This window comes from Talpa europaea, assembly GCF_964194135.1.
Source record: "Talpa europaea genome assembly, chromosome: 4".
Lineage (NCBI taxonomy): Eukaryota > Metazoa > Chordata > Mammalia > Eulipotyphla > Talpidae > Talpa > Talpa europaea.
In genome coordinates this window covers 114263048-114277966 of record NC_140070.1, presented here as the reverse complement: position 1 = coordinate 114277966, position 14919 = coordinate 114263048, and the positions used below count along the sequence as shown (strand labels likewise).

The 14919-nt window shown below is 41.9% G+C and overlaps 1 protein-coding gene across 1 annotated transcript; it reads left to right on the top strand.

Moving 5' to 3' along the window:
* Positions 1-2108: 2108 nt before the first annotated feature.
* On the top strand, positions 2109-12776 carry HRG (histidine rich glycoprotein; the record flags this gene model as incomplete). The annotated part of the gene is made up of 7 exons (XM_084232704.1): positions 2109-2306; positions 5089-5205; positions 5937-6027; positions 7443-7609; positions 8833-8913; positions 10610-10711; positions 11807-12776. 7 exons carry the CDS (start codon positions 2109-2111, stop codon positions 12713-12715), a joined length of 1665 nt encoding a protein of 554 aa, XP_084088830.1. The 3' UTR covers positions 12716-12776.
* Positions 12777-14919: the final 2143 nt, after the last annotated feature.

The following is a 14919-nucleotide window of genomic DNA, read 5'->3' as shown; positions in this document are numbered from 1 at the left end:
CCCCATCATGGATCCAGCACCCTCAATCTGCTCCCTGAGAAATCTTCCCTGAAGCACCCTGGTAACTGGGATGGCATCACTAGCACTGTGTTGTTGTTCAGAGTTCAATAAAGCAAAGGAAGAGAATGCATGGCTCTTGTGAGTACCCTAAGTCCCGGCAAAGCAGTAATATAGGAAAAGATTATTCTCATCTTGGTGGCTTTTCACATTTCATCCCTTTCCCTCCACCAGCACTTGGCTCACCCAGTCACTCCACACCGGGTGTGGCGAGTATAGAAACCATAGAAAGGTTTACTCAAGAACTCGACTCTTGGAAACATAAAGGTTCTGTTTCCATTACTCTGTCCCCTGGATTGGAGTCCCTTAGTAACACTTTGGCCAGACTCCATGCTCTTCTTGCCATTCTAAATGATATTTGGTGGTCCTATTCAGGCATTTAAAAGCAAGTGTTGCTAATATTTAAAGATCCATCTCAAACAATTCAGAATGTGTTTCTTCCACTTTTAGCACAGGCTCAACCAATCTGTGAAGCTGAGGGGTGAGTCTACTTTTCATATTCCCTCCATCCTTCTCTCCTCAAACTCATTCATTCTGTCCATCATCCTCAGAGACTGAGAGTGACATTTCTGACTGAGAAGTTTCTCTGAGAATCAGAGAAGTTTTAGGTTGTTTCTCGAGCCCAGTAGTTCTCAACCTTGACTGTGCATTGGAATCACTTGGGAGTTTTGAAACTACCAATATTCTGGATCTCTACCACCCCCAGAGATCCTGACTTAATTGCTCAGAAGCAGGTGCAGAACCTGAACATACGGATTTTTAAAACCTTCTGGGACGGTTCTTGTCTGGAACCATTGCTACTGACCCTTACAGAGAGGAGAGAGAAGAGCAGGGAGGAAGGGAGATGCTGTTTGTGTGATTGGAAATTGGGAAAGAACCCAGGCTAATCACCTCTTGTTCTTTCTGATGCTGCTGTTCTCTGCCGGTGTAAAGGGTACATACAGGTATAATAGTTTCTTTGGTGGGGAGAGGGTGGAGGAACCACTTAATCCCCAACTCTGTCCCCTGATGCTGAGCTCCACCCCAAGGGGTATGTTCCTCTTCACCTCTTCTCTGGGATGGGCATCAAATGCTTGACTCTTACCCTCACCACTGTCCTCTTCCACATGAAGTAATTCTCTCTGGCATGGATTGTGTTTCATGGGAAACTGGAATGACACGAGGGTGCCCCCAACTCCTCAGGCACTCTAATAACAACCTAAATTGCATCATTTGTTCAGCACCTGAACCTATGTCAAGAATTGGATTGCTTGTTTTATATATTTTCTCAATTTATTATTATACAATCCTGCTAAGAGGTATTAATCATCATTTTTTATACTTTTTAATTATTTTTTACATCATTTTTCATTTTTAGACAATATTTGCTTCCCTCCACCCCCTCAGGTGTAGTCCCCATAGAATTTCCTTCACCAATGCACTCATAATCACCATTTTTTAAAATGAGGAAATTGGGAATCAGAGAGGGTTTATAGTTACCCAGCACCACACGGTAAGAAATAACAGACAGCGTTGAAATTCACATCTGACTCCAAAGCAACAGCCTCTTAATAATTCTATTCTACCTGTGCCTTTTATGGTGTCAACTGTTTTACCCCTACTCCCTTAGATAATGCAGCTGTGTTCTAATAAGGACTTTTAATGCTCTTCTCCACAGGAGATTGATGGTAGAGCCTTTTGACTAAGGCAGACAAGCAGATGGAGGATGTTTTACTTCTAACCCCAACCCTCACAACTAATGCAGGCAGTGTTTATGGTCAAAAGCACACTTTAGAACTGCTACCTACCAGAAATATCTAGATTCATGCAGATACGGTTTCACCCATTCACTGGTGACATGTCTCAACTTTCTGATCCCAGGATCCAGTAATCATTTACAACATGTTGACAGACATTTTAACCAGGGTTCAAGGTGAACATCCCAAGTTACACAATAGAAATGTATAAAGAATTTGTTCCATCAATTGTGATTGTGAGTGTGCTTTAGAAAGTCTGTATAAAATTCTCTACCGGTACACCATAGCACAAGATGGTTTTTACACTGTAACAAAATGAAGGCTTTCTTCTTCGCAGTAGCACTGTTTTTGCTCCTTTCCATCACACTGCAGGATTCCTCCCCTGTGACTCCAACAAGCTGCGATGCTACTGAGCCCTTGGCTGAGAAAGCTCTAGACCTGGTCAATAAAGGACGACAGGATGGCTACCTTTTCCAGTTGCTGCGGGTCGCTGATGCCCACTTGGACAAAGCGGTGAGGAATCGCTAATGGCAGAGTTGAGTTGGGAGACCATGCACCAGGGACAAATGTGACTCCAGCCCCTCACTCTACTGCTTTGCACAATGGAATGACTTTGATCAGGGTTCTCTGTTGAGTTTCCTGTTGCTCTCAACTGCTTTTTTTCCCTTCTAGCTAATTTTTGTTATTTGTGTGTACTTAACTCTGATTCCATTTGTAAATACTTATAAGTACTTAGGCTGAACTCGATCAAATACTATGTAGTATAAGAGAAAAATTAGGACAAACTGTGGGTCTTGCCCTCACATGTATACATAGGTGCTGTTAGATAGGATATATTCAAGTGACCAAGTGAGTGATAGAGAGGCTAGAATAATTTAATGAAAGCAGGTCTATTAATATTTGATGGGAGAAGGCTTCATTTGGGGCCTGGAGAGTGAGTAGAATTTGAATAGGAAGATGGATTGGCACAAGGCATTCCAGGAGAATTCCAGATACACCACCTATATTGGTTTCAGGAAGAAGGGTGTAAGGGAGTAATTGAACATAAGTAGAAGGGTTCCAGAAGTTCTGGGTGGACTTTGGAGCACCATCAGGCTGGAAGAGAAACTGTAGGTTTATCTTGAAGTAAAGCAAGTCTATTTCTTCACTCAGATTATATGCTTATTTGGAGTGGATCTGAGGACTTGATAGAAATTACAGAGGTAAATATCCCACCAGCCCCATACTTCAAAAAAATCTACTCTTGGTGGAATCACTGAAAATGGGAAGCCAGATCATGGAGCATCACAGGCGACAAGCAAAGAAATGTATACTTGTTAAAGTATTAGAGCTAGAGGTGCTACAGGTGCAGAGAATAAGAGTGCAGGAATTTAGGATTCAATACGTAATTTAATGACAATTAGTCCCACTCCAGTCTCTCTGCTTTAGGGATAGGACATAGGATGAGTCAGCACCCTGCTCTCTCTGAGTGATAAAAAGGGTGTGCAGGGGGCTCCTTGTACCTAGGGAGATGGAGGCAGATGACAGGGACATGACGTAGGAAGCTTTGTACACATGTTACCAGTAATGCCAGGTTCTGCTGCCTGTCACTACTGAAAGCCAATGAACAGAGACAGGAATTGATTCTGTAGCTGGCCAGCAATCTGAGAATGGTGGGCATATCACCTTGAAGAAAACATTCTATTGTCTCATTTCTAGCTGGCTGTTTTATAGTGAGTTGAACAAAAGCAGTCATAAGTGAATTGTTTCATCAGGACAGCCCATCAAGTTGAATCAGTTTATCAGAATAGCTCATCATAGTCGGTATTCTTGGTATTTGTCATGTTTACCCCCAGAAGTTGTTATCTTATCCTTGGTACACCCTGGCCTGCTTGGTTAATTTCTGATGGTATCAATGTCCAGCACTCATTTGGGCATCATCAGGGTAGGAATCTCAGTTCAAAGAAGGAGTTTTAATTTAAAGAATAAAGATCTGGGCCTCCCTGGTGGCGCAGTGCTTGAGGGCTGGATTGCGAGGCTGCCCGCAGCCTCTGCAGCACCGGTTCAATACCCCGAGGGTCCCACATGGCACGCAGACCCCTCCTGCTGCCCGCTGCTCCCCTCAGCGGTGTATCGTCAGTCTGCCTGTTCTGTTTCCTGCTCTGGCTCTGGTAAATTCTCTCACCCTCCCACGCTTCTGACTGTACTCAGTGCTTGTATAAATAAATAAATAAATCTTAATAAAAAACAATAAAGACCATTAGTCATATAGTGTGTATGTATAGCCTATATTAGGCATGTATATACAGATTCATACACTAAGGATGATGTTCTTTCCTTCCTCCCTGGCCCCCATTACACATTCAGGAATGAAGAAGTGAAGACCAGACACAGGCAGAAGGAATTAGGGCAAGAATAAAGAAGACATGAGATATTTCCAAGAAAGACCAGTAAGGTCTGGTGACTGGATAGCAAAAGCAAAGAAAAGGAAGAAATCAAAGTTGATTTTACATTTTTCAAACCAGAGATTAAAGCAATAAATAATTGATAGTGCCACTGACAAAAGTCAAGGGAATTTAAGACAGGGAACTGATGTGCAAGAGAGAGGTTTAACGTGTGGGGACAGACTGAAATCAAAGCTAGAAATCCAAGTTCAGGAGTAGAGCTGGGTGAGAGGGTATGACTGCACATACAGATTGGAGGCATTGACATGGCCATCGTCACTTACAGTTCTAGGCTGGCACCTTCAACACCTCCTTCCAAGCCAACTCTGCTAGTCAGTGATGGCACTTTAAAGCTAAAGGTAGAAGCAACATCCGGATCAGTTAAAAAGGGTATTTGGAAGTAAATCTTTGCTGCTATTTGTTAAGCTACTTATTCAAATAAATAACTCAAATGACAAAAGGGTCACCTGCAATGATTTGGAGAGGAGCAGAAATTCCTTTTTTTTTTTTTTTAGATTTATGTATTTATTTATACAAGCACTGGGTACAATCAGAAGCGCGGGAGGGTGAGTGAATTCACCAGAGCCAGAGCGGGGAGCAGAGCAGGCAGAAGGACCGAAGTACACTGCTGAGGGGAGCAGCGGGCGGCAGGAGAGGTCTGTGTGCCACGTGGGACCCTCCTCTGGTGGCCGGGGAGCAGCCGGGGATCGAACCGGCACTGTAGAGGCTGCGGGCAGCTTCGCAACCCAGTGCTCAGCCGCTGCGCCACCGAGGAGGCCCAGAAATGCTTAAGAAATAAACGATTGCTTTTGTTGAGAAAACCTCTAGGGTGCTTCATGTTACTCACTTGTTGCTTTCTTGTCTTTCTCCAGGAATCCACAACTGTCTATTATTTAGTTTTAGATGTGGAAGAAACCGACTGTTCAGTCCTATCCAGGAAACACTGGCATGACTGTAAGCCAGATGTGTCTAGACGTCCATCTGAAATAGTAAGTCAACAGGATACTAGTTCCCTCCTCTTATGATACTTGACTTCTGTCTACTCTGCTCACTCAGGATAGCCACGTGCCTGGGCTGAGAGAGTAAAAGAGTAAGAGCAAAACTGTGTTGAACTTGCACAATAGTCTCTTGAGAGTGATACCCAAGAACTCAATTCAAAATATATTAATGGGGGTTGTGACCCATGGTGGCATGACTAGCACAAGACCTTGGGCAAATCACCTAATGTCTTTTGACATTTTCCCCTTTTGTACAAGGTGGGGTAAGAGGGCTGGAGTATGTGAGCTCTTGGGTTCTTTCCAGCACTGATAGCCTGTGAGTCTAAGAACTTATGATTGTAGTCTTGTCTTATGAAGACTGGTCCACTAGCAGGAATGGCCAAAGGAATTTGTTGCAGTTACTGTGAGGAATAGGATTTTGTTATGGACATTATATCCAGGTACTTAGATCCCAAGCTTCCTGCCACAAGGGAACACAGAGATGAATATGCATAGATCTAACATTTCAATTCCAGAAAATAAGACATTTACACACAAAAGTATTTGGGATATGGACATGATTCATTTAAACAGTTTCTCCCTGGTTCTTATGAGGGTTTTGAAGAGAACTGGGTAAGACAAAGCACAAATATTTTTTAAATGGATAGCAGGAATATGTGACAATACTTTTTTTTGTCCCCTGAGGAAAGCTATGTGCATTGACAAAAACCTCTTTCTTACAGGTGATCGGAAAATGTAAGGTAATAGCTACAACACATTCAAATGAACATCAGGATCTTAAAGTGAAGGACTTTAATTGCACCACAAGTTCTGGTATGGTAACCTTACCTAAATTTTTAATTTTAGATTAATATAGAATTGAATCATACATAGTACTACGATGTACATATTAGAAACAGTTTCTGCCCTTATGGACTTGATTATTTTTCATTCTCTTCAGAAGAGAGGGAAAGGGTTATCCCTTGTTATTGATGCAACTTCCGTTAAAGAAACTCAACACATAAAAATAGAAATTATCAGAGGCAGTAGAGCATCATTGTTGGGGACATAAGCGCTGGCCAAATTTGCTTGAGTTTAAATCCCATCCTCATCATTTACAAGCATGTGGTCTTGAGAGCAATTTACTTAACTGCTTTAATCCTTCCTTCATTATAAAATGAGCCGAAGTTAGGGTAGAATCATAGCAACGACCTCCAAGTTCTTGTTAGCATTAAATAGGGTGATCTATGAGGCATACTTTGCAGAGTACTTAGTAATCCATAAGTATAGATTTAACATCTAAATATGTATTACTCTACAGTTTTTAAAGAAATTATTTACACCTCATTCCATTTAATCTCACAAAAGGACTGTGAAGTAAAGATGACGATGCTTTCTGTTTTAGATATAACGTACTAACTGAAAGAAGTTCAGTGAGTTAATCTCAGGAACACAAGAAAAATGTGCTGAAGACATGACTCTGTCCTACCAGGGTTGACTCTAAATTCCATGCTCTTTTAATTTACTTTTTTTTTTTTATTTTTATACAAGCACTGGGTACAGTCAGAAGCGCGGGAGGGTGAGAGAATTCACCAGAGCCAGAGCGGGGAACAGAACAGGCAGACTGACGATACACTGCTGAGGGGAGCAGTGGGCGGCAGGAGAGATCTGTGCGCCATGTGGGACCCTCGCCCAGTGGCCGGGGATCGAACCGGCGCTGCAGAGGCTGCAGGCAGCTTCGCAACCCAGCACTCAACCGCTGCGCCACTGGGGAGGCCCTCTTTTAATTTACTTTTTCAAAAAGAATTATCACAGAATTTCTTTAAAGATATGAAATTTCAAAATGACGCAATATACAAAAATTCAACAACCAAGCTACTGCTTCAGGAGGTCACCTTTAAGAAAAGTTGAGCTGTTTCTTCCTTCTCTGGGCAAAACTTTATTTAATGTGCCTTCCCTTCCTTGCTAAAACATGAATACTTTACGGGTGGGGTGCGGGGAGAGTAATCATGAATAGGGGTCTTGACAGAGACTTGAGCATCAGAAGGGTCTGGGTTCAAGTTCAGCTCCACTGTGGACTGGCTGATTGAATCTTTAGCAAATAACTTAGCTTCTCCAACCCTTAATTTGTCCATGTATGAAAGGGAAGCTATTTTTGACCTTGCTCCCATGCTTATATGTATTAATCCCAGCACTGTCACTCCTACTTTCATTCCAGTAACTACAAAGCTGCTGTCTTCTTTCTCTAGTCTCTTCAGCATTGAGCAATATCAAAGATAGCCCCGTTCTTCTGGATTTCTTTGAGGATACTGACCTCTACAGAAAACAAGCTGACAAAGCCCTTGAGAAGTATAAAGGAGAGAATGCTGACTTTGCACATTTCAGAGTGGACCAGGTGGAGAGAGTAACACGAGCAGTGAGTGTCCACAAATGCCCAGCCAGAGTCTAAGGCACAGGCTCCATCCTGGCAGGCACAAACAGCAGCCTGGACCAGCCCACTGCCCTCACTGGCCAGCTGCCTTTTAATTCAAGCCCCTGTTGCAGTCTCTTAGATAGGCGGTAAATACCAAAGGTCTGCTCTCTCGTATCTTCTTATGATGTGGAGTGGGGCAAGAACACACACGGAGGAAGAGAAGAAACACCCAAAAAGGAAGGAGGGAAAGACAGAAAAGCATATTAGGGTGATGTGAGTCATTAAAAACAATGGGTCCTAAACTCCTTGCTATATGGGAAACCAAGACTTAGAGAAACTCCCACACCACACCCAGTTGTGTGGCTGTAAGTAAACAGGTCTCTTGTGTCTCAGTTCCAGGATCCACCTGCCTCTCACATAGAGTGGTTGTTGAGAGAAGCTAACACATGTTTGTCATGCATTTTTTTTTAAGATTTATTTATTTATTTATACAAGCACTGGGTACAGTCAGAAGGCGCGGGAGGGTGAGAGAATTCACCAAAGCGGGGAACAGAACAGGCAGACCGACGAAATACACTGAAATACACTGCTGAGGGGAGCGGCTGGTGGCAGGAGAGGTCTGCACACCATGTGGGACCCTCACTGGTGGCCGGGGATCGAACCGGCGCTGCAGACGCTGCAGGCAGCTTTGCAGCCCAGCGCTCAACCGCTGCACCCCCAGGGGAGGCCCTGTCATGCATTTTGAAAATAGTTAATTAGATTATGGTGCATACAAGCAATGGAATGAATACAACAAAATTACAAAAAAAGAGTGTTTTGGACCTCAGTGCACTGGAAAGAGTCCCAGCCATACTGATGAGGGAGAAACAGGTCACAGAACAATACTTAAGATTATGAGCCGACTTATGTGAAACAATTAGACATTTGTGTGTATGAGCAACATATTTAGGAGCGTGCTAGAGGGAGGAATTCATCCAACAGATGATAGTGATACCTCTGAGGAGAGGTTGGGGTGCAAAGAGACTGATTTTTCATCAGTCCTCTTCAATGAAATTATATTCACCTAATCACTTAAGTTATGAAATTTTAAAAAAGGCAGGGACTATAAGAAATATGGTCCATATGGGTTGCCTCACAGTATATCGTATAATATATGCATGTTGCCTGTTGATTGTTTGTCTACCTTTTTAATGTTCCTGAAACTGCTTTGATCCAATCTGTTCCAGAGAGGAGAGGAAGGAACCAATTACTATGTGGACTTCTCTGTGAGGAACTGCTCTGCTCATTATTTTCCCAGACACTTTAATGTGAGTATGATAAAAATCTGCGAAATGCCAGGGGATATTTTGAGAGCACCTGCTATGTGCCAGGCAGTCTTCTAAATGCTTTAGATATATGATAACATATTAATCCCACCACCATCCTGTTTCTACTGCAGATTTACATATGGGGAAACCGAGGCACAGAAAAAAGCACACAATTATGAGAACATGATTTTATTATATACATGATATATACCTAAACTTAACTGAGTGTTTTAACCCACTAAGTTAGAAACAACTAAAACTGTAACTAGCTGTTATTAAGAATCTACCTATTCATTCATTTCACCTTATTTATGGTTCATGTGACAAATCTTAACAAATTAAGGGTCTTGCCCAGTGTTCCCAATGAAGCTGAGATTAGAATCCAGTTCTAATGCTCAGTCCAGTGGGCTTTCTCTCCCTCATCATATATAACTTGATTACCTGCAGGAAGATCTTAACAATACTTGCCATTTTCACAGTGACCTATAGTTAACGAAACACCTCCACATATATTACTGTCTCATTGGAACCCCATGGCAACCCCCTTGAAGAGAAACAAGTGTCTGCTCCATTCTCCCTAAAACAGGTGGGCCTGGAAGTTTAGCCACTTACCTAAGGATACTTAACTAGAAAAGTGTTAGGATGTAGGATTTTAATGGTGATCTGTTCTGATTTTAAGGCCAGAACTTCTCTGACATTTAACAGCACATTCTCCAGAGTTGGAAGATTGAAAATATTCATTAGGAAAGTTCAAAAGAAGCCATTCCTTTTCTGTTTGTCCAATTTTTTAACCTGAAGCAATTCTAAAATTCTGCTTAGTGGCCACCTCCTTCTCCAACCCCATCTGCAAATAAGTGCAAGTTCAGTGCACACTGGCTGAAGACAAGCTCAGTGCTCAGTGTTTTACAGCATTATCTCATTTAATTAAGTTCTGCCACCATGTGTAGGTTGATAGAATTATACAGATCTTTTAAAAAAAACTGAGTTTGGGGAATTTTATGTAATCTACTTAAACACACTGCTAGTAAATAGTGAAACCAGAAGTTACATAGGTGTGTATAGCTCCAAAACTGTATTCCAACCCTCAGTGCTAAATAGGCTCTTCTAAAAAAGATTTTCTTTTTGTCCTAGTCGAAGTTTGACAATTGGGTTTTAGAGCTTCTGGGGTACAGGGGTATCAGCCAATTGTAGCCTCTGTACTTAGGGTAGGGCCAGCAGACACTTATTCTGACAGGGTTCATGTAAACTCTTCTTTATAGTATCTCCCTCCTTTTCAGCAATCCAAATGACTGATTTAAATTATCCAAAATCCCTCTGCTATACCAGTCTTCATTCTCTCTTGTCATAGGCAACTCAAATCTTCGGTGCAGCAGGGCTGAATTAAAGACATTGATAATGTGGTACTGCCACTCCCACCCATGGGGAAGGCCAATGCTCATGTCCACTCATGGAAGAGAACACAGCAACTTGTGATGAAGTCTTAGGAAATGATACTTCCCAAAAGCGTTGTTAACTAGGGAAGATTGATAAATAACTGGTGGAGATATTTGATAATATAACCCTGATTTTTCTAAGCTCTTCTTCTTTTCCCAATGTCTAGAAGTTCACAACTCTACCTGGGCACCATCTTACTACTTGTGCAGCCATGTGTGCGCGCACACACATACACACAAACAGGGTTCTCTCTTCTTTATAGGCTTTTGGATTCTGCAGAGCAGATTTGTACTATGATGTAGGAGCCTCTGACTTGGAAACCCCAAAAGATATTGTCATAAACTGTGAAGTGTTCAACCTTGAGGTGAGTTCCTAAGCAGCCTTTGTCATAATCAGTGCCAGATTAATTGTATTTTATTCTTATTGCTTTGTGTATGTGTGTGTGTGAGAGAGAGAGCTAGCGAGCAAGCGAGAGAGAGAGAGAGAGAGAGAGAGAGAGAGAGAGAGAAAGAGAGAAAAGATATTATATGGTGGAGTGGGCAGAGAAGTACACACAGAATAAGCCCCTGGGGAAAGGAATACAATTATTAGTATGCCACAAAAAAATAAGAAAATTTTCCCAAGAATTGGGGAGGGGTAAATTTGACATAAAAGTAAAATCATGACTAATTCAATTAGCTGTTAATGAATTTGAAAGTAGCGTCTGTAATCAGGACTCCAGTGCTGAGACTATTTTGTAGGCATGGAATCTAAGGGGAGTAAATTAGCCTCAAATTTATTATGTAAAGGTGTATAAGGAAAGGTGTAAAACAATATGTTTTATCTCTCCCAGAAAGCTTTATTTTATACCAAAATACTCTTTACAGTAATTTTGATATCAGGAAAAAGAGCCTAAAGGATCCAAATATCCAAGTACCAAGAGGGAAATGGGCAACTTTGTCCCCATGAACATCACTCCATTGATTTTTTTTAATTAAAATCTAAAAAGGAGAGTAAAGGTGACGTGTCCATCCTTTAGGTGTAAGGGATGCTTATATCACAAATTTTAGAGCTCTGTTAAGAATATAAATTATAAGACACTAGTTTTCCAAATGTTGGTTTACAGGTGAGTGGCAGGTTATAATTTCAACACTTTCTGTTGAAATGAGAAAAATAATGGTAATAAGGAGTTTTTCATAATACACTTACTCCATCAAAAGGACCAGTTTTCACTCTGACTCTAGTGTTGTCACAATATTATTCCTATTGTGAAATGATGGTAGTGGTAGATGATAATTTTATTTTCTGTTCTAAATGCTAACTTTGCTAGATAAAAATTAAGAACTCTTTTTGCTATCCTACTTTAAAAATTCATCTGTAGAATCCAAAAGTCTGTGAACTGTTGGTCTAGATCAAGGTGAACATCTAGCTTATCCTTTTGTGTTACATGTTGATATTCACTTGTTGTGTCCTTTACCAGGAACATAGAAACATCAGTGGCATACATCGCCTTTTGGGTCATCTCCTCTTCTCTAATGGACACAAGCATCCTCCTCCTGGCCAGTCTCCATTCAAGGCCAATGGATCCAAACATCACCATCATTCTCACAAATCACATAAACCTAGATGCCCAGCTCCTGGGGAAGACAAAAGTGACTCAGACAGACCAGTGTCTCACGAAGGAGATCTTCCTTCAGGGTCAAGATGTAATCACTCCCATTTTAGCATTAATGGAACCCGTGGACCCTTTCATAATCACAATTCCAGTGAGCACCATCCCCATGGACACCATCCCCATGGACACGGTCCCCATGGACACCATCCCCACGGACATGGTCCCCATGGACACCATCCCCACGGACACGGTCCCCCTGGACACCATCCCCATGGACATGGTCCCCCTGGACATGGTCCCCATGGACATGGTCCCCATGGACACCATCCCCATGGACACGGTCCCCATGGACATGGTCCCCATGGACACCGTCCCCATAGACATCGTCACCGTGGACGCCGTCCTCACCACCGTCCCCATGGCCATGATTTCCATGATTTTGGACCCTGTGACCCACCACCCCATAGCCAAAGTCACCATCACCCAGGCCATGGCCCACCTCATAGACAATCAGAAGAGAGAGGTCCAGATAAGGGACACTTTCACTTCGAAAGGAGACAAATTGGATATGTTTACTCACTCCCTCCACTGAAAAATGATGAAGTTCTACCTTCACCTGAAGCCAATTTTCCCATCTTCTCAATGCCAAACCACAACTCTCAAAAGCCAGAGATTCAGCCTTTCCCTCAATCAGTCTCTGAATCATGTCCAGGGAAGTTCAAGAGTGAGTTCCCCCAAGTCTCCAAGTTTTTTGCAGACACATTTCCAAAATAAAATCTGATTTCCTTGATGGGAAAATGAATAATGTTCTTAATTAGACAATAAATAAGATGTGACTAGTAATAAATGCAAAATTGCAAACTATTTTAACTTTACTTTCATGCTTAGAATAGGGCAAAAGTTTGAGGAAGAGAGGAAAGATCCTAGGGCTACAAATAAGAAGTTTATTCTGTCACTGACAAATCTCTGATCTTCAGAATTTCTTTCCTGGACTTGTTTAATTCCAGCCTCTTTCCTTTATTAGTGCTTAAGTGTAGCTGGACATACTAAGGTGGAATGTATTATCATGTAAGGGAGTATTCTTAAAAGAGTGACCCAAAGTTTCTCCTACTTGTAATTTCTAGCCCTCTAAATTTCTCATTGGAAAAATAAGATCCAAATTCAACTATAAGCAAACAAAGCTCAGGTTATACATTTCAAAGATGTTTGTAGGCATGAACCATAATTGTAAATTCAGGTGCATAAGAAATACCACTTTATTTCTTTTGTTTTTTCAAAACAAATTAATTTTTATTTCTATTTCAAGCTGCTGGGCTAATGAAAAATTTAATCTCTCCTTCTTGGACTTGCTTCATCATGCTACTCCCCACACAAAACTGTGCCACCATTCTAGAATCTCACATACTGCTCACATAGTATGTGGGTGGTGGGCACAAGGAGGAGGTCTGGCTCTTATCACTGGCCCATCGGGGCCCCCTGCTTAAGGAGAATAACTGCTCTCTTCACATCTCTCTTGGGTCTACTTTATCCTTATCAAATTGGGGGTAGAGAAGTCTCTGGAAGCCTGCTAATGGGCATGACTGCCTTGTGGCTATTATTTCCTGGGATTGCTCCCCTCCAGGCTGTATGACCAGAAAGTAGGGTGAAGGAGTCCTCTCCTTAAGGACCCATCAATTTTCATATCTTCTCCTGAGGTTAGAGGCTCTGGGGTCTCTAATAACTTCTTGTTCATTTTCAGTGTTAGAGGACTCCATTTTCCCCATCTCCTTAATCAGGGCTCAAGCAGGTTAATGAGAATTCAAATTCTTTCTACCTGACTTACTCAAGTCATTTCTGGTACAAACTGATGGCAGATAGGCTTGAACTGGGCAGTGAAGGGGAAAAAATTAAAGGGGAAAGAGATTTGTGTTGTTCTTAGGCTGGAAGGAGGAGCCTGCAAAGATGGAGAAACTAAAACTGGGAGAATAAAGTGACCAGTGATGGTGACCTGTGAGGCAGGGCGTGGAGAGGAATGAGAGGCTAGTCATGCTGGGTGCTTCCAATGAAGACTCAGAAACAACATGTGCAGTGTTTCAAGTAGTATAATAAACAGGAAAGAATGTGACTTTGGGTTACATTCTGCTTGGGGTTCTAATCCCAGCTCCTCCATTTACTGACTACAAGACCCTAAGCAAGTAATTAGCTTAGGGGCTCCTCTCCTCTTCAAATGCTGACAACACATTTCCCTTTCACTTTCCCAATTTCAAGTTCTCCATCTTTGTAGGTCCCTCCTTCCCAGAGTAAGAAAACACCTGTCTCTTTCACCCAGCTTTCACCCCCAAACACACTGGAATCTACCTTCTGTCATCACCATGCATCTGAAACTGCTTGCTTCAGTCGAGATTCTTAACCATCCATTCTATTATTAGATATGATTATAAGAACAAATTACTAGACCCTGCACATATATTATCTCTAATATTAGGCTATTATAATTTTCCACATTCTACAAAAAAAAAAAAGTGAGGTGAGGAAGGCTATATGACCTTGATTTGCTTAAGATCACTTGGCAATTATGTTGAAGAGCTAGATTGGAATCAAGGTTGTACTTACTGCCAAGTTCATGTTCCTGCCACTCTGTTACAAGGCCACTGTTCAAAACACCTTGACCCGTTTTCTTCAGGGACTCTCAAGGAGACTGAATCATCAAACCAGAGACTCCATAAACAACAACAAATAAGTCAAACATCCTTTCTTGGGAACTAGAGGGGCTGGGGGAAAGGAAGGGGTAGGGGGAAATAACACTTGAGGACAAACATCTACTGAGGGTTAGCCCACGTCTTTAGCCAACCTTAGACCTCCCCCCCACCCCCAATGGCCTTATTATCAAAAAGTTTGCTTCGGCCCAGTGAGTGAAAGATATACATATCCACCAAGGCAGAAACAAGAAGCAAGGATAGAGATTCATTCAACCTATCCTCTCTGTTTCCCCCTGTCTC